Source organism: Chamaea fasciata, unplaced genomic scaffold (genome assembly GCF_029207755.1).
Source record: "Chamaea fasciata isolate MVZ Bird 193981 ecotype frontalis unplaced genomic scaffold, bChaFas1.0.hap1 SCAF_10, whole genome shotgun sequence".
Classification (NCBI taxonomy): Eukaryota; Metazoa; Chordata; class Aves; order Passeriformes; family Sylviidae; genus Chamaea; species Chamaea fasciata.
Window position 1 is genome coordinate 30,873,614 of NW_027094095.1, and position 22,704 is coordinate 30,896,317.

General features: G+C 47.8%; 1 protein-coding gene across 1 annotated transcript in view; it reads left to right on the forward strand.

The window, feature by feature from the left end:
- ROR1 (receptor tyrosine kinase like orphan receptor 1) overlaps positions 1-22,704 on the forward strand; it is a 50,063-nt gene that overhangs the window by 3,834 nt on the left and 23,525 nt on the right. The window contains exons 2-3 of the mRNA XM_066192981.1: positions 7,821-8,108; positions 9,550-9,580. Coding sequence (XP_066049078.1) covers positions 7,821-8,108; positions 9,550-9,580 — 319 coding nt within the window. The remainder of the gene's footprint in view (positions 1-7,820; positions 8,109-9,549; positions 9,581-22,704) is intronic.

Sequence of the window (22,704 nt, forward strand, 5' to 3'; positions counted from 1 at the left end):
GGCAGGGCCGCAGCTCATTTCTTTTGCTGGCTCCTCCTCCCAGGATCTCTTCCCTTGGTCCTTCATCTTCCAAAGTGAACCATTACTGTGAGGTTTTTGCCTCTTTTCCTTTCATGGCCTATCAGCTCTGACAAACAAGCGTAAAGCCCTGGAGCTTGGGGAACCATTTCCGTTTCCAGACATCCCCGATCCCAAGCCCAGGCTTTGAGCTCCCCACAGCCTCTGTGAGGCACGGCACTTCCCAGCCCCACGGTGCTTCCCTGGGACAAACATTCCCTGGACAGCTTGGCAGCAGGAGTCAGGATTTTACAGCTGAAAATTCAGCTGGGATTTATCCTTAACATCCAAAGGCATATCGAGGATCACCTCCAGCATCCCTCCGCTGGGATGGTCCGGGGGGATGCACAGCACAAAATGACTGTGGAGGGTCCAAACAAGGGATGGGAGAGGTGCAGAGTTTGGGACTGCGTGCCCTGAACTTCCTGGAGATCCTGGTGTGGGCAGAACATTCCCTGGAAGGGCTGGACAGCAGCTCCAGCACAGGAGGAGGAAAACGCAGACAGTGGAAGGACGTCCTGGGGTGTAACCAGGCTGCTCATGGAGCCTTTGGCTCGCCCTCACTGACAAATCCACCTTGGCACGTCCTTCCAGGCAGGGAAAAGACCTGGCTGTGAGTCCTTAGAGGGAAAATCTCAGCGGTCTTCCAGGGCAAACTACATCCCAAACAACACAAACACATCCAAACGTGGGGAAAAGCAGGTGGATCGAGGCCTCCTGCCTTCGGCCCCAGTCCTTCCGAGATCCCAGATTCTCCTTTGAAATCACTGGATGCGAATGTGATCCGTGTGCTGAAAGGGGAAGAATTACAGCTTTCACATTCATGCACAATTTACCTTTCTATTTTCCTTTATTATCTGGGGGATATGGGGTAAATCAAGCTCCCCTGATGGGGCTCAGGGTTCTGATTCGATTTGTGGGGTCCCGTTAAGTAGCAGGGCAGTAAATTACTGCGACTCTGTTTGAAAATTTTTTTAGCCACAGTACATTAGCTCCTTTTGTTTGCTTTTCCACTGGCGGAGCGCGCGTTTTTATTTGAGAATTTGTGTTTCATGAATGTCTCATTTATAAATAATGCAGGGTGTGAAATTCGAAGGTCACAGAACGCAGCCTGAAAATGAAACCGCCCTGAGTAACTTTGGGCTTTCAGGGCAAAAATCTTTCACAAAAAGCTTCCCTTACATCGGATTTTTTATATAATCTGAGTGTGTGCGCAGTGAATATTGACCATTGTACATAAGGTAACTATATATAATAACCTTTTCCTGGCTCATCCAGCTATCTTTGTTCATTTGAAAGATTGATAGATCAGAGGGTCAAGGGACGTGTTTTATTGTACGTTTCTGTTCCAAATTTCCTGACATTTTTGGTTGGAAAAAAAAAAAATAGGCCTTTAAAAGGCACAGAAAGGGCTAATAGGAACCAGATCCTAAAGTGATGCTATGTCAAAATGTCAGAAATAACAGCTTTTCTTTGACTCCGCAGCATTAATCTTGAGGCACATACCTTTCCATACACCCTCCCTTTAATGCTTGAGTTTTTCCTTGTGGCTCTTTGCTGCAGAGCAGCTTCTAAAGTGACAACAAAATCCCTTGATGGTTTTCAGTAGTTGGCTTTATAGCTGGATGTGGACATTTGTTTACCTATTCCAAATCACTCTTTTTTTTTTTTTTTTTTTTTTTTTTTTTTTTGGTGATAAAGTTTAGAGGTTTCCTACTTGGGCTATAAAACTGGTTCCTGAGTAAAGAAAAGCTTCATTTCCCCTCCAAGTGACCTCTGAGACATCTGTCCTTAAACCTCAGAGCTGTCTGATGAAAGGAGGGGCAGAAGCAACTCCCAAATACATTCAAGAGCTCACGGAGGGCAGTGAGTTGTCCAGTTCCCACCCAAAAGCAGTGGGATTCACGTTCCAGGTAATTTTTGGGAAGTCCAGTTTCCCTCCACAAGCCCAGCACCGTTTCTAAGATGCCATTTATCAGAATATAAAAATTAATCCTGAGAACCCCAGTGACATCTCATGTGGAGATCTGAAAAGACATCAGGCCTCGAGCTGGCTGAGGTCACTGAGTTACCCTGGGTGACACTGAACCCTCTGCATGGAGTCTGGGAAGGGAAAGTCCAGCACAGAACTTCCATGTGCATCCCAAATTGACTCCTCTGAGGAAACCCACTGGAAGTAAAGCTGGCCAAGCTAAGGCACAGTCCCAAGACTGTGGACATCGGATGTTTCCATTATCTGAACTTCTTTAACCCTGATATTCTTCAAGAGTTGCCAGATCACGACTTGAGTGCAGCTCTGTCATTCCTCTTGTTCATTCATCGAAAATCAGTGAAATTCCAAGTGGGAGTTTTTCCTTTCACCCCTTTTAATAACGAGGTCTGGTGATGAGACCCACGGGGAGTTGCGGGCAGATCCAGCAGCCCACGGCGAATCCTTTATCCAAGGGGTGTGTATGGCCACGCTTCCATCAGAAATCCTGCTGCTTCCTTCCTTTCCATGGAGCAGCCAGTAAACCCTTCCAGCATCTTCAGCCCGGCTGGGCTCTGTGTTGTTGACCTTCTCCAAAGACAACTATTCCATACGGAAAATTTCCAGTGGAGCGAGCTCGGTGGCAGCGCCGGTATTTGTGAGTGTGGAGCACATCCAGGTGTGGCACCACGCTGGAGTTGTGGATGATCCAAGGCTCTGAATGAATGAGAATTCAGCTTTCCCCGAGACACTTTAAGGCATTTTCCCAGCACGTGCCATGACGAAGAACCAGGGAGCCGCCAAACCTTTCGGTTCACAAACATAATTCAAGGCCAGGTTGGATGTGGCTTGATCAGCCTGGGACAGTGGAAGGGTCCCTGCCCATGGCAGGGTTTGGAATGAGCTGATCCTTGAGCTCCCTCCCAGCCCAAACCATTCCAGGATTCCATAAATTCAATGGAATTTTCTGTTATAGCATCCTGGAATATCCGTGTCCCAGTCCAGCCTTAGTCCAGCCAGGTCAGGTTCTGCTTTCTGTGCTGCAGTGCAGGTTTGAATCTTCAAATCCAGAATTAAACAGCTTCTCCAGGCCGGCAGCTGGAAAAGGTGTCCCCACAGCTGCTTGAGGAAAGGTCTGGAGATGTTTGCAGAGAACTGCGTTGTTCCCCATCTGTAATGGAAGGAACTTGGCTCACCAGCCTCTCTGGTGCACCTGGATCAAAGCTGGTTTAGGCTCGAGCAGAGACTTTAATTTTAGCTTCCCTTTGAATATTCCGAAAGATCAGAAGGGCAGAATGAGAAGGATAAATGAAACAACAACTCTTCTCATAAAATGACCCTTCCAGGGTCTAATCCTGCATCCCCCATCGTGCTTTAAACACCTTGTGAAATCAGAAACACGCAGCACACACGGTGCTGGTGGGGAGGGAAAGGTCTCGCTGTGGCCGGCAAAATCCTCCTGCAAGCCAAGAGGGTGTTACTGCTCTAAGATGTGTCTTTGGTAATTTAAGATGGAGTAACCACGTGGTCACAGAGCAGATTAACATTCCTTGGCCGGCCAGGACGAGCTTTTATTTTGAAAGCCACCTGGGTTCCACTTAAAAGTAGTAGAGAATAGTGGAGGATTTATTAGGACTGGGCCGGCTCCTATTTAACAATGTCAAGGCAGAGCTGTGGAAGTACAGACACTTCTCTTCTTTGGAGACACCCAACCCTCCACAGCTCGTCCTTGCACAGCTGTTGCTGTTCTGAAACATCAAACCAGCGCAGAGTTTGGCCATGAAGGATACCTAATATTTGGGTTTTATGTGCAGTGTCTCCAATTTATGCGCTCAGAATCATGAGGATGACTTATGATGTGTTGTGTTTGCCTTGGCAACGGCTCAAACCCAGAAATATATTTCAGGCTTGGCTTTCCAGATATTATCTCAAGTCATTTAAAAGTTCATTATAGGGCACCCGCTAGTGCTGCTCTAGTAAAGGGGCTGTCAGCATTTTTCAAGGGTTTATAACTCAGCCATTAAAAAAAAAAAAACCTCTCTGTGGGCTGAAACTTGGCATTCAGGGTCTAGGCCCAGCAGTAAATTGTTTTTACAAATTAAAAAAAAATCGGTTTGACTATTATTAAATTATAGGTGGGCTAAATTTTATTTAGGACTCTTTCAGGCTATTCTCCCGTACTTCTGTAAATTAAAACGTTTCCCCGAATGTTTTTATAGAGTGCCGCTCTAAAATACGGACAGGCTTTTGTTCCGTGCTCCAAACCCTGAGATTTAACTTAAAATGTTATAACAGTGCTTATCCCAGCATAGCACTTTTCACCTTCAAAGCGCTTTATGAGCATTATCTCATTAATGTACATAGCAGCCTCCCCATGATGTAAGAGGGATTATTATCCCCACTTTATGGCTGGAGACATCGAGCCAAAAGGTTTAGGGCTGTTTTTAAAAGGCCTTAGTTGCACAAATCCCATGTGAGCTTTGATTGGCTTTGGGTGTCTACTTCCCTTTGGCTCTTCTAAAAATCACAACCGAGCTGATTCACCCAAGGCTGCTCCCAGCCGGGATCCAACTCAGACTTTCCAAAGGCCGGTGCCACCAGACTGGATCACTCCCAGTTCACAAAAAAAATCTGTTTTTTTTTTTTTTCTCTAAGAAATTGTTCTTTAGGTCAGAGGGAGTCAACTCCATCGGGAGAGTTCCTGCATGGCAGGAGAGGGTCAGATGAATTGTGGTGGAATGGTTTGGATTGGAAAGGACCTTAAAGCTCATCCCATTCCACCCTGCCGTGGGACACCTTCCACTATCCCAGGTTGCTCCAACATGGCCTTGGACACTTCCAGGGATCCAGGGGCAGCCAGAGCTTCTCTGGCAGGGCCTCAGCACTCTCACAGGGAAGAATTTCTCCTCTGATGGGCTTTGGAGAGTGAGAGACACAATAAAAATACAACTGGGCTTCTCTCCAGCCCCTCCACGCCAGGCAAGGGCAGCAATGGATGATTTTGGTGCATGCCAGGGAAGGTGCATGAGGCTCACCATGTTCTGTGCCTCAGTAACAATCTAAGATTTCGGGGGATTTCGTTTTCAGCTCCAGAACTGTTTTATCCATGAGAAACTTCTCCCAGAGCTCCCAATGGCTTCAAACCTGCCCTGTTTAAATCTCATCTCAGGTGAGCTGCTTGGTCTGGTTTACGATTCGGATGCTAAATTTATGGATTTGAGGACTGAACTGGGGTCAACTTAGCAGATGAACTTGTTTTAGTGTTTCCGCAGTAGCTCGTGGAGGAAGGTGGAGAACAATTAGAGGAATCAGCAGCTGCTGAGGCCACTTGTGTCGGTACTCACAGAGAAGTTGCAGCCACACTTTTTCACTGCCTTATGATTTCTGCTGATCCTTCAAAGTCCTTTCCCATCCTTTGGAAACCTGCCCTACATCCTCACGCCTTTATTTGCCTCTCCTGTATTCCTCAGGACCTCTAAAAGCTCCCGTTCGCTGTGCTGTGTGTCAGCCAGCCCATCCCAGGGCTGTTTCTCTCCCTGTTAGGCTGGAGATGTCTGAGGCAGTCTCGGGAACATTATCAGGAATTATATAAATGGCTGCGGTACAGGAACGTAACGTTGGGTAATTAACTGCGGTTCTCCGGTCCCGGGCTGTTAGTGGGGCTTTATTAAACCCAGATTGTGCAGAGAGCCCAGGAGTCCACGAGCTGGCTGCAACTCTGCTTCCCAGGGAGGGTATGGCAGAAAACATTCCTTGGGATGGAGCTTGGAGAAACCGTCCTGGGGAGGTGAGGAGCCATCAGACACCCCTGGGAGAGACTTTGGACCTCACTGTCTGTCCTCCAGGGCTGGGATCTCTGCCCTTCTAGCCCCATCCACAGATTTCCTAAATAACTGGATCCATGGGAGTGTAGGAACAGCTGTATTTTCATAGAATCACGGAATGTTCAGGTTGGAAAAGACCTCCAAGATCACCAAGTCCAACCACCACCACGTTCACCACTGAACCGTGTCCCCAAGGGCCACTTCCACATGTTTTCTGAACATTTCCAGGGATGGTGACTCCACCACTGCCCTGGACAGCCTGTTTCAATGCTTTCCAACTCTTCCCACTGATTTTTTTTTTTTTTCCCTGATACCCAATCTAAACCTTCCCTGGTGCAATTTGAGGCCGTTCCCTCTCACCCCGTCCCTTGTTCCCTGAGAGCAGCACAGTTTCACACCTGCAGGTTAGAACTTAATTGAAAAAAATACCTGTGGGCAGGTCCCAGGTGCCAAATGTTTGTCCCAAATGGCTGCTGGGACCAGGTGAGGACAGGGACGCCTTGTTCAAAGCGCTGTGCAAACACGGGCTGAGTTGTGTGCTAAACAGATTAAAAACAAAGGCAAGAGATACTGCTCTCCACAAACCATAATGAAGGGAGGAGCTGGGCAAGCCAAGATCACAGGCAATAATTAGGGAAGTGGCTTACTTAGGTAGGTTGGGTGGCTGAGCTGGTTTGGAACGTGCTGGAGGGTTTTGGGGGTTTTTTTCCACACTTTTAGAAAAAGTTTCTTGCTGGAGTTAACTGCAGATGGACTTGAGAGTGATGGAGCACAAGCAGCACAGCACCAGTTTGGGGATTCCCCATGCCTGGAAGTGTCCAGGGCCAGGTTGGATGGGGCTTGGAGGAACCTGGGATGGTGGAAGGTGTCCGTGCCTGTGGCAGGGGGTGGAACTGGGTGAACTCTCCAAGGTCCCTTCCAATCCAAATAATTCTGTGATTCCAAGTTCACTGACTGATTCTGGCTTTTCTTGACCTCCTGGTTTGGCTCTGAGAGTTCAGGAGCCAGATACAGTCGGGATTTCTCATTCCTTGGCCACCCTGCTGGGACAGCCAGCAGCTGACGATGGCTTTGGGCATTAACGGCCACCTGGAGATGAAAGCCTGAGGATTCCATTCCCCATCCCCAATCCATCCCCATTTCCCTCCCTGCCTGTAAAGGATGTGATGGAATGGTGAATACAGTGAGCTAGGAATGGGCCTCTTCCTGAAGGATGCTCAATGAAATAGCCCCTGACAAAGGCAGTGCTCAGGAATGGATTAGGAGAGATTCATCTTCGTAATTTTAATTTAGTTTGGTTTTTCAATCATGAGCCCCATTTCAGACTGGAGGTAATCTTCAGTGCTCTTAGCCATGGGAACACTGAGTGAGAATAAAGTCTCCTTTCCCAGATGTGATCCTTATTCCTCATCTCTTCAGTTGGTGCTTACAAAATCATGGATAACACACTTTCTGCTCTGTCTGTGAGTCACTAAAAATGGCTTGGAGAGTCCTGGAATGGTTTGGGTTGGAAGAGCCCTTAAATCTCATCTCATCCCACGCCCTGCCATGGGCAAGGACACCTTCCACTATCCCAGGCTGCTCCAAGCCCTGTCCAACCTGGCCTTGGACACTTCCAGGGATCCCGGGGCAGCCACAGCTTCTCTGGGTAACAGGATTTTCACTTCTGAATGATTCCCTTCATATATTCCTATATTTGGTGGATTGTGGCATGAGCAGAGGCAGGTCAGCGTCAAAATGAACAGCTGGAGTGCTGAGATGATTTTCATGTTTATCGGTTAGGAAAAGGGAAAGAAAAAAGAGCATCAGTGGGTTTTTTTTCTGAGCAAAATGAAGCCAAATAGGAGATGTTGAAACAGCAGGTGTCCACCTTCCTTGTGTCTCTTCCAAAGACAAGCAGGACCTTCCTCCACAACGACATTCCCTGCTCCGGAACTCCTTCATCCCCCTTTTCCTCTCTCCAACCCCAGATTATTTCCTGACGCTGGACGAGCCCATGAACAACATCACCACCACGCTGGGGCAGACGGCCGAGCTGCACTGCAAGGTGTCTGGGAACCCCCCTCCCACGGTGAGGTGGCTGAAGAACGACGCTCCCGTGGTGCAGGAGCCGCGCAGGATCTCCTTCCGAGCCACCCCCTACGGCTCCCGCCTGCGCATCCGCAACCTGGACACCACCGACACGGGATACTTCCAGTGCGTGGCCACCAACGGCAGGAGGACCGTGTCCACCACCGGGGTGCTCTTCGTGAAGTTTGGTGAGTTCTCTCTGCTTCTTCAGCTCTTCCAGCTCTCGCCTGGGAGGAGGTGTTCATCCAGGGGAGAGCGGCGCGCTGGTGTAGCGGCGTCGCGGAGTTGTTCGGGATGGAAGAGACAAATTTGTTCAAGTTGTTGAACAGATATTGAACTCAGGTTATGCGGCGAGCCCGGGAATCCGTGAGCTGGCTGAAAATGGGCTTTCCCAGAGAGGGTGTTGGGATGGCAGGGCAGAAACATTTATTGGGATGGAGCTTGGAGAAACGGTCCTGGGGAGCTGAGGAGCCGTCAGACGCCCCTGGGAGAGACTTTGGACCTCACTGTCTGTCCTCCAGGGCTGGGATCTCTGCCCTTCTAGCCCCATCCACTGATTTCCTAAATAACTGGATCCATGGGAGCGTAGGAACAGCTGTATTTTCATAGAATCACGGAATGTTCAGGTTGGAAAAGTCCTCCAGGATCATCAAGTCCAACCAGCACCCAGCACTACCATGTTCACCATTAAACCACGTCCCAAGGGCCACATCCATGTTTTTTGAACAGTTGTAGGGATGGTCACTCCAGCACTGCCTTGGGCAGACTATTCCAGTAGTTTTGGAGGAGAAACTTTCCTAATATCCAGTCTAAACTTCCCCTAGAACAGCCTGGGGCCATTCCCTCTCCTCCTGTCCCTGTTCCCTGGGAGCAGATCCCAAATCCCCCCGGCTGTCCCCTCCTGGCAGGGAGTTGTGCAGAGCCACAGGATCTCCCTGATCCCCCTTTTCTCCAGGCTGAGCCCCCATTCATGTGGTACCTGGGTAGATTCAGACCAGAGGAGAAAAACTCCTTTATTCCGAGCGACCTCTGCGTCTGGTGAGTGAGAAATTTCAGCTGGCACTGCAGGCTGAGGGTCTGAGATGAGACACATTTATACCTGTCAGGGAAAATAAGCACTCATTCCTCCAAGTTTATATTGAGATAACTGCCTTCAAAGCTGAGCTTACCACTCAGGAGATTCCAAACAAGAAACAGGTTTTGTGTGTCTCCTCCTCCACTGTCAGGGGGAAATAACTCACCGAGATGAAGATATTTGCACACAGTCCTGGTTAATCCTCTTTGGAACTGGACAAATAACACGGGGAATGATGGATGCGATGAGTTTCATCGTCTTTTTTTTTCCCCATCCATCTCCCGTGTTTTGTGATTTCTGATAAGAAATTAATCGTTAGATGTTCTCCTAGGGCGGTGCCAAGAGGAGGGTGAGCTGCTCACCTGTTTATTGTCCTCGTGTCGTGTTCTGCAGCCAACACAAGGCTTGTCCTTGGTGCTGAGGGGCTGCCACTCCTCTGTTCAACTCCATAAACCACAGACTGGTGCTTTTATCTTTTAAAAGCTTTTCAAAAGCTTCCTGCTTGCTACCTCGCCGTAACTCATCCTGCTGTTTTTCTTCTGTCACTTTTCCAGGTCCCCCGCCAACAGCAAGCCCAGGATCCTCGTAAGTCCTTTCATGTCTCTTCTGTGGGTTCATTAATCTTGCATTTCAGCAGTCAGGAGTTCATTTGTCATTCGCTGTGACAGGAGCACTTTTACATTCTGCTTTTTAAGTCAGATAGGATGGTAATTTATTACGACTGAGTTATCTGTCTCGCACTTATAATTTCATGTTATCGTGTCAACTCCTATTTCTTACCCCAGACTTCTTAATTTCCAATATTATTACCTTCAGATCCTCTGGTGCCTTCAGTCTGTGAAGTGATTTCAGTGCACCTACAGGTACTTCATCCACGTCACAGCCCAGTCTGGAAAATATTTATCACTACAAGCAGATTTTACTACCCAGGGGCTTCTTGCTGATTTTAAGGGCCGTAAACTGTGTCTGTCTCTCTGTACCTGCATTAACAAACTGGCTGAAACTTTTCAAGATTGAGTGGGTGGGTGGGAGCAGTGGCTGCGTCCTGGAGCTCAGGTTTGGCTCTTGCTGCAGGGTCTGAGCACTTCCCGCCTTGTATTTTGGCACTGGAGCTTCTGTCTTGGGCAGTTTTTTGAGAACATTCACTTCTATGTCTAATTTCAAAATCTCTGATCAAACCTGCTCAGTGCCTTGTTGTTCCCAAGTGTGACCTCCGGCTGTCCTGAGGTTTGAAATCAGTTTTGTGGTCCCGTGTCCGGCTTATTCAAGCCTCACGTTGTGGAAAAAATATTGAAAACCCACCTCTCCTGGTGAAGAGAGAGAAACACCGAACCAACTAAACCAGAAAATTATTCTATGAATGCAATTAAAAGGGATGTAAAAACCCGGGCAAGGTGAATGTTCCTGGCTCCTTATGGAAGATCTTCCATGAATTATTGCAGGGGATATAAAAAAAGGAGAATCATCTGACCACAAAAGGATGTTGTAGGATGCCCTCTAATGGAACAGCCGAAAATGTGGTTTTATCTTCCCTCCTGAAGGTGCCTGGCGTGGAATCCTGGAGTTTGTCTTGGAAGGGGAGCTCTTTGCTGGGGTTTCAGCTCTGTTTGGTGATTGTGGGGCTCTGGGGAGGGAAGTTTCCTGGTGCTGTGGGATTTGGGGGCTGTTGGGCTCTCCAGCAGTTTGGAGACTTAATGAATGAGGTGAGAAAAGGGGGATTTTGTGCCGCTCCCACCTAATTTAGGGTTTCTAAAATTTGTGGGGTTGAACAACACGTCCTTGGTGGTCAGAACCCACGTGAGAGCACAGAAAGCTGGGCTGGAATTTCACTGTCTAGGCCACTCAGGATTGCCTCACTTTTTAAAACAAAATACGTTTGGGAACCCTTTTTTCCCAGTTTTTCTTTCTGGCAGGGGTTTGGAGGTGTTTTGCTCCCCTTCCAAAAAAAAAAAAAAAAAAAGACCACAACTTAACCAGCTAAAATACACACAAAGGATGTGAAAAGGTGAAAAGAAAAGGAGATGTCCTCTTTAATGGTTGATTTTGTACTTCTGCCTTGTAGTTTTGTAACCAAAAAAGAGATTTAATCACACTTCAGTTGCATGTTGTGAAATGCAGGAGGGAAATTACCTCAAATCCCATTTCTTTGTGTTTGCTGTTCTTCAATGCAAAGAATATCCTGGGGATTGGATTGTGTGACTCACTCGCACGGAGCCTTCTCCCTGTAGAAGCTGAAAAATTAATTTGTGGCAATTAAATTAATTTCTCTGCTTTCTTTTCTGTGAAAACCAAGCCCATCTCTGCCTGTTTTCAAGCTCCAGGGTGAGAGATGAAGGAGCGGCTTGACCTCCCTCATCATCCTCCCTCTGGGGAAACACTTTCCTTGGGAATAGTCTGGAAGCTGGGTCGTAAAATTCAGAGCAAAAGCGCTGACAAGTTCCTGGGCCTGCTTTTCCCACGTCTTTATCAGTCACGCATGAGTGGAAGGTTCTGTTCATCTACAGATTCCGTTGGAAATGTGTGTTTTTAAAGATATCCACACGCTCAGCCCTTCCCCTTCCAGAATTTCTGGGGGCAGTGCTCTGCCCCGATGTGATGGCAGAAAAACAGAGGGGCCAAGTGTGAGTGGGGAATGTTAAATGATGGTTCCTCCGAAAGGAGGCAGGCAGGGAGAGACAACACAATAATTCATGGGTGTTGTTTTTGCTGCTTTCCCTGAGCTGCCTCAGAGCCAAAAGTCTGATTTGGAAATGAGTCTGAAGGAAAGGCAAGCGAAGGCAGCAGTGCTGTCCCTAAGGACACCAGGAACCCAAAGCTCCTGAACATCCATCCTTTGACTCTGCCCTCTTGGACAAGCTGTGAAACCCTTGGAGCCACCTTCCATGATCCTGCTCTGACTTAGCTGGGAGAAGCTTGTTTTAAAAAAACCCCCACCCAACAAGCCCTATTCGTGCTTTATAAATGTATTCATTATTTTATAAATAAATCATTATTTTATCTTTGAATGCTGCTCCAGGGCCAGCTCCAGGCAGCTCAGGGCACGTGGCGAGGCTGTGGATGCCCACGTCCCACAGCTGGATGTGTCTCCAGGAGGCAGCTCCAGGCTCTCCGGCTGCTGGAACAGTTTCCAACACGTGGATGGTGTCAAGGGCACCTGTGATGCCTTGGGAAGGCTGAGCTGGAACAGAGACTGGAGAGAGCTGGAGAATAAAGTAGAGATTTATTAAAAGGCCTCCAGGATCCACCTTGGGCAGGACAGGAGCCTGGCCAGGGCTACACCCAAGGTGGACCCAAAATGGGCACAGAATGGGCACAAAATGGTCACAAAATGGACACAAAATGGGCAACTGGTCACGAGATCTCACATTTTTCTAAGTTTTGGTCCATTTGCACATTGGGGTTGAATTGTCCAGTCCCAGCTCCAGGCTGTGAGGTCCCATCCTTCCTGTCCCTCCCTCCAGCCCACCCTTGTTTGTGCTGTTGGGGCTGAGAGTTGTCCTCGGTGTGCAGCAGGAGAAGGATTTGTTTTGTGTCCCTGCTGTGTGCAGAGCTGAGTGACACTGACTGTGAGCTCAGAGCTGCACCCCTGGGCACCACAGAACCCCAAATACAGGGAAGATAAAACTCCAGGCATCACCTGCACAGCAGGCTGGGAGGGGCAGAGAGGTCAGGCAGCTCTGACCACCCTCAGCTGATGATTCTCCTTTTCTCCATGAATTCCTCAATTCAAACCCAAACTGGGTTGAGAGGACATTTCTGGGGAGATCAAAAGGCAGCATTTGGGTGGTTCACTCAGGTATTTGTGCTCACAAAGATTTCACAGAATCCCAGAAGGGTTTTGGGGTTTGAAGGGACCTCAAAGATCATCTCATTCCAACCCCCTGCCGTGAACACCTTCCACTAAACCAGGAATTTGCACTGTAGCCATCGAATCTCAAAATTTCCCCAAACCCCAGATTTGGAACATTATTTTTGACGTCCCTGTGCTCCACAACCCTTTGAAACTCACTTTTAATCCATCATCCATGGCCAGGTTGGTCCCTTAAGGATACAGAAATGTGTCTTCACCTCAGGTGTGGCTACAGAGATCAGAGCAGAACGAGGTCAGCGCACAGCAGATTCCTGGAGATGAGACAATTTGATGTAGGAACAGAGATACTTTGGCCTGGGAAATGGTTCTGTGCCCAACTTTTTGTGCTTTTTGTCTCATTCCCCGTTGTTCCCGTTGCCCAGAGCCTTGGCTCTGTGCTTATCCCAAACTTCACCCGCTGTAGGAGAAATCCTGGGCACCAATCACTGAAATTAGAGGTGCTGGAGCAAGAATTTCCACAAGAGCTGTAGTGGGAAAGAAAAGGATAATGCCTGTTTACGTGGGCTGGTGTAAAAATGAGCTGGGAAAACCCTGCTGGAGTGGAATCCGGTGGGAAAAGTGCAGGAAAAACGCTCTGTATTCATTATTTATTGTGTTGTGAGCGTGTTCTGAAGGCGTTTAACCTGGGTGTGTATGGCAGGGATATATTCCCAAGTGGAAAATGCACATCCTGGTGCCAATATTCCTCTGGAACAGTTCTTTTATTCTTCATGGAGCCTCTTCTATATATAAATATCCTCAATGTGGCATTGTTTTGTTCTTTATTTAACCACTGGGAGCGAGGAGAGGGGAAAAGGGGAGACAAGAGGGCTGTAATTTTAAGGAGCATCTGATTCATAAAATGAAATGGGGTTTGTGATTCCCAGAAATAGCTTGCAAGGCTTGTGAAACCACAACCCCCCCCCTGGATTTTTCCATCTTTTTCAATGATCGAATTTTTTTTTTAATTTTCTTTTTAATTTTTTTTTTTTTTTAACTCTCGGCTAAACACATCTGGGTTTTTTAGTCAAACAGATCTTTTGTACAGTGGCTCTGTGTGCCAGCACGGTTCCTGCAACGAGAAAACGTGTAAGCACTGGCCAGCATCCAGGTGAGGCTTGGCCAACTGTGTGTGTGATTGTGGATTTCAAAGAGGAGCACAGAGACTTCCCTCTTTCGGCCACAGGAGGTGAAATTTAGAGAAGAAAAAAATGCCAGTCAAGAGGCCAGAACGAATTCACTGCTCCAGCAGCGTCCTGAGAGTGCTCTGGCTGCCAGGTTTGACTCCTGGGATCTCGGAATTCCAGCCTGCCCCTCATTTTGTGGCTGGCGCAGAAACTCCCTCCTGCTGTTCCAGGATGGAAATTCTGAACGAGGACTGGACACAATTCCCAGGTGTTTTGGTGTGGGATCTTTTACAGTCCCACTGTGTGCTGGTCCCACAGCCTGTGGGATCTGAGACACAAGCCTGAAGTGGGATATTCCACGCAGAGGCCAATATAAATATATTTTGGGGGGACCAAAAGAGAAAAAAAGCCCCACGTGGTGCAAGGTTGGAGCCTGAGTGGTTGATGCTGACACAAACCACGTTACATCCTGCTGCATGACTTCATCCCGGGGAAAATAATCCCCCCTGGGTTTGCCAGGGGCTCAGGCAGGTTATCTGCTGGGAATGTTCCCAGGGAGAGCTGGCCTTGTCCTCTCCACGGGCTCTTTGATCTGCTGCACACTTATCTCTCGTGCCACTGGCTCACCTTTCCCCTGGGAATTGTTCTGCTCCGGCACTGGGGACAATGAAGTGTCTGCTGAGGGACCAGGGTGCACAGGTTTTTGGGAGCCACGATTGGATTTTCCTGAGCGAGCAAAGAAGAGCTGGAACCCTCCGGGTAAATGTGAGACAGAATTTAGGAAGCCACAGTTGGGTTTTGTCCGAGGTGATTTGGCTGCAGAGCCTATTCCGGGGTGTTTTATCGACCTCAGGGTACTTAGGTAGCTAAATATACACCTTATCTGGGAATCCCAGGCTCCTTTGCCTCTTTACCTCCCCTTATCTCCCAGACGTGTGGGGAGCTGAGCCAAAGTAAGATTCAAGGTGTGGTCGAGGGGCCGGAGCTGGAGCTGGTGCAGCTCCACAGGGCACCTGGTCCGGGGGGATCAGCCCAAACTATTGCAGGAGTGGCCTGAAACAGAGAAGAGAAATGGAATCACAGGGTGGGGTGGGAAGGACCTTAAAGCCCATCCAGTCCCACCCTGCCATGGCAGGGACAACTTCCACTACCCCAGGATGCTCCAAACCCTGTCCAACCTGGCCTTGGATCCAGGAGCTGCCACAGCTCCTCTGGGAATTCCATTGCAGGGCCTGCCCACCCTCCCAGCCAGGAATTCCTGCCCAATATCCAACTGTTCCTGTCTGTGGCCCTGCATCACTGCCGGTTCCATGTGAGCAGCGCTGCCAGCAGCCACGTCCTTCGCCACGAAGTGGCTTAAACTGTGTTTTTGTTACGCTGTGGCAAGCCTACGGAGAAGAGGTCGGGCTGCAGCTTGGTGAAAGGTTGACCTTAGAAAGTGCTTTTGGCTTTTGAAAGGGTATCTGATAACTGCCCCTGCAGATTTCAGCCGGGCTGTTCCCTTATCTGCGGGCAGCGCAAACAGAAACCCCTCCTGCCCACACGTGGCACGGGGGGGGAAAGGCCCAGCCCAGCCTGGAGACAGGCCTGAATTATCTGAAAACAAATTAATTACAGAGGTGTCAATATTGTTTTAAGCAGGGAGGGAGAAGGGAGTGAAGTGCGTTAGAAAACTTGGGCACGGGGAGCACAAAGGAAAGGCAATGCGCTATGGAGGAGCTTGGCTTGGTTTTCCTCCAGTGCAGGGTCCCCCACAGCAACTGCAGAGAGATGGGAATAAATGTTTGGGGTGGAAGTGGCCCTTGAGGAATGCTCCAGTCAGGATTTGAGGAGTTTGGGGACTGCTATTTCCATCAGACTTCCACAGCTGCGCAGTCGCTATTCCCTGGCCTGGCAGGGATGTGGGATTTGTGGCCAGCTCCTGGAGACTGAGGGAGTTGGGAGTGAGGATAACACTGAAAGAGGCATTTCTGCTGTCATTCTATCTTTATTGCCTTTATTTATCTATCAGTGACTTTATTTATATTCATATTTATAGATATGTATCAAGACCTTATTGCCTTTTTTAAACCCTGGATCCAGGAAATTCTCGGATCCCTCACAGGGTCCTGGTTATTCATTGGACTCAATGATTTTTGCCAGTCTTTTATAAATCTCCGATTCCAAGGGGACTGATAAGTAAAGTACAGATACAGGATAATTTTTCCTTTCTCTAATTGAATATCTCAGTCGTCAATCTTTCCACAACACTGAAGAAATCCTGTGATGACATCATTTGACCCTGAGTTACAGTCTCTGTGGCTGTTTTCCTGATTTATTTAAAAAGGAGCAAAGTGAGGAGCATTTTGAAGTTTTTGACCACAGAAAAGCAAAAAAAACCAAAAATCAGGAAAAGCTGGGAAGTTGCATGACTTCTGCTGATCGTTTCCTCCAGGCCGTTGTGTTCATGGAGATATTCTTCAACTGCTGTAAAAAAATAATAAATATCATTAAGCCCACTTGGCAGCCTGGGTCTGACTAATAACAAACCCAGTCTCGTGAGTTAAACCGAACAATCAAACCTGTCAAATATTGTTCCCATGAGCGCCTTAATGTCACCCAGAGGCTTTTTCCCCACTGCTCTCCCTGCAGAAATTGTCTGGGCTGGGGTTCATCCCCCCAGGACGCGAGGACCTGTGTTCCTCAGCTCTTCGTTAAATCTGCTTGGAAACCAAACTCTTGGATTTGATTAAACTCCCAGAGCTTCCAAACTTTGCTGTTGAAACTGAGGCCGTCAGGCATTTGTCTCAGAAAATCGAACTCGCACAGCCCCTAACCCAGCAGAGAGGAGGGAGACGCTGGCTGTGCTTCAGAGCAGAGGCATAATCTGCTTTTCCCATATTTCGTGTGGTCGTTACAGGTAACGGCTCCTTTGAAGCCAACCCCAAAATCCCTGGTGGAGCTGCTAAAAGCTTGCAGCAGCACTTTGGGCCAAACCACTGGGTTGTTTTTTGTTTTGTTTTTTTGTGAAGCGTTCCAGCGTTCAGGAGGCCGTGGTTGCTCTTTAAGACAGTTTTAATTAAAAAAAAAAAATGAAAAATCTCGTTTAGCTCTAATCAGAAGGACATTTTAAGTGGCTTAGCGGGATTTCTTTGAGGCTGCAGGCTGTGAGGAAAGACCTGACAATGTTCCAGTGACAGTGGGTTTCTGCCATCCTGGCCTGGGTCAGGTTTTAGGGCTGGCTCAGCAGAGCCTGGCTTTGGAAGGGCTTGGCCTGAGTGTGCGTTGTGTGCTCAAAGAGGACAAATAAAAAACTGATGTTTTAGAGAGTCTGATCCCCGTGAGATTAAACCTCACTTTTGTTGTGCTTGAGACAACGGGGAAAACGACTGATCTGTTGTTTTATTTGTGTGTAAATCCAACCCAGTTCCCTCTTCTGTGGCCTTTCAGTGCAGAGTTGCTAAAATAGAGGTGGGGGATGCTGTTTTGGGGACAAGGATTGTATTTTACAACGGAAAATTGTAAATGCACCCCAGTCCCAGGCTTTGGGAGCTTTCTATTCTGTTTTGGGGGTTGCTGGTCTACCTTCAGCAGTTAAAAAATAAAATACCACAAAAAGTTAAATTATGTGATACCAAGGTCCTCGATTTCCCTCCCCACCAGCCTGTGGAGGGCTCAGAGTCATTCCAAGGATTCAGTGCCGCAGGAGAACACAGAACTTGAGCTCCTGTGGTCCCCACTGCCTCTGTTGCCCAATGTTTTCCTCCTGGGGAAGGGTGGAAGGGGCTGTAGGTGGAGGAGGGAAGGAGGGAAATGATTCAGTCACCCGGGTGTTCCTGGTGTAAAACGGTGTCTGGCTGTCGTGAGTTCAGCGCAACTGAGTCAGGAAACCGACAGATGAAATTGTGACTTAATTGCGATTTTCTGAAAGAGAAAATGGAGCATCCCTCACGTGGAACAAGTGGGTTCCAAAGTCCTTGTTTTCCTTCAAACCCTGCAGCGTCCGGTGTCCAAATGCTGCTCCAGAACCTTTCTTGGGCCTTGGGAGCAGCTGGGTGGAATCAAGAACTTCTCACACGTTTCAGAACCCAATTACAAGATCTGAGGTCGTCCCCGAGGCACACGGGGCTCCCCTGTGCCACAAGGCCTTTAATGATGAGAGAAATCCTATTTAAAGGCCTGTAATGTTTCTGTGGTCGCAGTAAAATCCCTCACACGAGCCAGCAGGAAAATCTCAGCGGGCAGATCTCAATCTCTGCCTCATTTTGTTCTTTTCCTTCAGTGCCCAGCTGTCGCTGACATTCCTTGAACAAATCCTCTTCTGCTCCTTTTGGTTTGTGTTGACGGGGAATTGAGGAAAGCAGGAGCTCTGGGGGATGTGCTGGAGCTTCAGCAGATCCAGAGCTCAGCTCTGGGCACAGCTTCAAGCAGGTTTTTGCTTTATCTGCCAGCCTCCCTTACCAGTGGGCTGGAAAATGAATGAAGGGGAAACATTTCAAACATTGCACCAGTGAAAGTCTCCGGTTGCCTGCGGTAGGAATTATTCAGGAGAACAAAAAGTAGGAATAATAATAATAATAATAACAATAATAATTACAGCCTTGCAAGCACAGTGCACTGGCAGGGGCAGAGTCTGTGCCTCTGTGGGACGGATTTGTTTCCTGTCCGTGGCGTTCTTTCAGCCACATGAAAAGTCATCTTTGCTCGTAAATCCTTCCTTTCCGTGGGCACTTTGGGATTCTCCTCCCCCTCCAGACAGACTGGGTGCTGAGCCTTTGCTCTTCGCCTGGTGAGACAGCCCAGGCTGGGATCCAGAGCCTGTCCCCGGAGATCTCTGTCCCAGCTCTCTGGGCAGCTGCAGAGCTTCCCTCCCTCACAGGATCACGGATTGGCTTGGGCTGGGAGGGACCCTAAAGCTCATCCCACGGGCAGAGACCCCTTCCACTACTCCAGGGTGCTTCAGCCTGGCCTTGGACACTTCCAGGGACCCAGGGGCGGCCGCAGCTTCTCTGGGAATCCCATCCTTCCCAATATCCCATCCAAACCTATTCTTTTTCGATTTAAACTCATCCCAAGCTCGACTTCAGTTTTTACTCCAGGCTTGCGCAGCCTCCAGGAGAACCAGTGTTGGGGCAAGTGTTTATCCAGCCTAGTAAAACCGTTAAAAGCGGGAATAAATCTGTAGTGACCCGAGGGGCTTCCATGACTTCAACAGGGTGTAAAACCTTGGGAATGAGTTTTCCTACCAGGACAACATCACTGCTCAGCCTGTGTGTAGTTACTACTCACTCCCAGCCTGTGTAGCTCCATCACGAAGGGAGAAGATTATAAGGTGTTACATTATTTATCCTGATAATTAAAACCATTCCTGTTATCCCAGCTCTGGGCTGTTCAAAGCAATAACCCCGGGCCACCTGAAATACTGTAAAAAGGAGTTAATCATCCATTTCTGAGTGCATCAAGTTTATTGATCTTGTTAACAGGAAAACACGCCTGGTTACCTGGGTGAGGAAGGAAAGCACTTATCATCTGAGCTGGGATTTGGACGCTGGTTTTGGTGCCTGAGTCAGCCAAGGATCAGTGCTCAGCAAGAAATGAATCACAAATGTCGCCCTGCCGTAGTTCTCCAGCCAGATTTCTTGTGTCGGTGAATTCACTTTAAACAAATACATTTTCTTTCCCTCCTGATTTTGCTCCAGATGGATGGGCACATTCTTTTTGCCACAGTTCTGCCCAGCAATTAGCACCAAGGACACTTTGCAGGGCAGTTTCCCTTTCGTGGTTCACAGCTGGTTTAGAGATTTGGAGGGTTTAAAGCGAGGAGGGACCATTGCGGTCCCCACTGCTGCAGAACTTCTCTCTCTGGGTATGGCTCAGTTCTGGTGATTTTTAATTAACTGGGGCACATCTCTGGGGGAAAAAAAAAAACCCCACAAGCCTGTCATGTTGATTTTGTCTGCCTTTAACCTCTGAGCGTGCCTGTGCATGGGGTCACATCCCCATTAGGATCCTAAATGTAAAACCACTCTTCCCTTGACAACCCAGCTCTTGACTCTGTCACCACCTCAGATCCTGGCTTCTTTGGCCTTCATTCCAGCCGTCCCAGTGGTTTGTAAGGGCGGTGTGAGGCCAACAGCCGTGCTGTGATTTGGGTTTTCCCGGGATGCGTGTGAGCACGGAGAGCACACCATGTCCTGCAGAGGTCATGGAGGGGTTTCTTCCATGGTTCTGGGATGGAGAATGCCTCAAGCTGCCTGTGTCTAAAAGTTTTGTCATTAGCAATTCCTCTCTAGTGTCTTCTTTGGCTACTTTTGGAACAGAAACTATTTTAAATGATAAATAAATGCCTTTAACTCTGCGTTCTTGGTGACTCTTCCACCATTTCCGTGAGAAGCAAATATGAATTACAGCAGAAACTCTTCATCTTGGACTTGAGAGCATCATGAAGCCTCTTTTGCACCGTTGGCAGCTCTGATGGTTTTGGAGATCTCCTTGTATTTTGCTCCTCGTGGTAATTTTTCAGCATTTATTTAAAATTTGGTGGTGTCAGTTTTGCCTCCTCAACGGGCGCCAATTAGCCCAGGAGTGTCAGATGAGGATTTGCCCTTCCAGGAGCGTTCCCATCTTTTGGAGACTGGGAAGGAACAAGAGATAATGGGAGAAAACACGATTCCAACAAGGATAAAGGTGAGGGAAGGGAAGAAGAACACTCTGGGGAGTGTTTGCTTTGCACTGGGAGCTGTTTGGGGCATCGGGAGCCGTTTCAGGAGCTCCCTGGGCTCCAACTCTGGATTTTTCCATGAATAACACGGATTGTTACTCCATCCTTGGCACTGCAGACAAAACAGGCAATCGCGGTCTTGCCAAAATAAAGTCCCTTGGCTGCATCAAAGGAGCAGCAGGGTAGGAATTTCAGGGTTTCCTTTGATTTCCAACTCTAAGTGGCTCTGCTGCAGGACGGGGGGTGTGCGCCTGCCCTTTAAATGATGTCTGGCTTAATCCTCGAGGTTTTTTTATGCAGTTGCAAAAATCCATGTTTCATGTTACAAGGCCACGATAAGAGCGAGTATTGATCTGAGAGTTTCGCCTACTCCGAGATAAAACCCGGCTTTTAAATTTGATCCAGTGCAACTGCTCGAGTGTGCCAGAACAGATGTTATTAAAACAAGGTTCTAGAAACAAGCCTGTTGCCTTAAATAATATTTTTCCAGCGGGAGAATGCATTCGTACCAGCCACATCGTGCATTTGAGCTTATCAATACCAATTAATTTCAGATTTGCAGCTGAAATGTTGGTGGCACAGGTAGGAAGTCTGGCAGACATATTTTATTTGCTTTTTTTTCTTCTTCTTCTTTTTTTTATCATCATGTGTAAAATGCCTTAAAAAAATTGTGATCCATTAACATAATTCCTTCTAATGCAAACCTCTTGGGGATTCGTATCCTCAATTGCTGGCTCACTGGAATGATAAAATAAAACTAAACAAAGCAATTGGGATAGTTTTATATGTTGGGAAATACCAATCAATTTCATATCCAAAAACTCTGACAAGTCCAAAAAACAAAGTGCATTTTCAGCCACATGAATTTTTAAAATGTGCTTGTTGTGAGGGATGAAAAGTGGGGGTTTTATTTTTCGCCTTGAATACCAATTATTGGCTGGAAAAAGGCTGTGAAGGGACGGCCTTTGAGATGTTTTCTACAGACTGGGCTTTTTTTGAATTGCTCAGATGAACAATTTAAACTTGTAGAGTCTCAAACTGGTCGGAATTGAAAAATTAGATGTTTCCAACAAAAAAAAAAAAATTAAAAAAAGTTTTAAAAATTAGTTAAGAATTCTTTTAATGCTGCTGCCAGAAAACAGGCAGGAAGGTGTGTTGGAACATATTCACTTTTTTGGGCTAACATGAGGAAAAGGCATGGGATTTTTTCCCTAGAAATTGAAGTTTTGGGAGGGATTTTGTCCCATTTTTAAGTAGAAAACTGCCATTATTTCCACAATTCTTCCCTGGATTTTCAGAATTTAGGGCCGGGCATCCTTCTCTAATCAAAATGCAAATAGTTGGGGCTCTAAATCCTGAATATTCCGGCCCGACCTCATGAGATAAGAGAGGTTTGTTCCCAGGGTGGCTCCTGGAGCGTGGTTGCTTCACTCGGGGCTGCGGAGCCTCCGGAGAGAGGGAAAATGTTTTGAAGGAAAACAAACAGGTTTTCTCTCCAGTGCCTTATCCCGTTTCCATGAGGGCACGCAGGGCCAGCTCTTCATTTCCACTGGAGCCGATTTTCGCCGGGGTTTGTTGTCTTTAGGAGGAGTTTCTTATCTCCAAAAGGATCTTTTCCACAGGCCATTCCCAGTTTTGGTCTCGATGCCTTTTCGAGCTCTGGCAATTCCCAGCTGAGGAATTGGCGTGGCAGGGGCTGGATTTATGATGGAGCTGCAGGTTTTTTTGTCAGTTTCCGATGTTTTCACAGTTGTGAGGCTCGAGCAAGGAATTCAGTGAAACCAGCTGCTTAAGATGGGTTTGGATTTACCCTCAGCTCAAGTTTGTGTTGCTCCTAAACCCAACAATCCCAAGATTTCTGAGGAAAGCTCCATGTTCCCACCCAGGCCTAACTCCCAGGAAGGTTCTTGAGGAAAATCCTCTGGATTTTCTCAAAAGAATCTGGAATTTCACCGAGCCATAGGATTGTTTAGCTTGGAAAAGCCCTCTGAGATCGAGTCCAACCACCCCCAGCACTGCCAAGGCCACCACT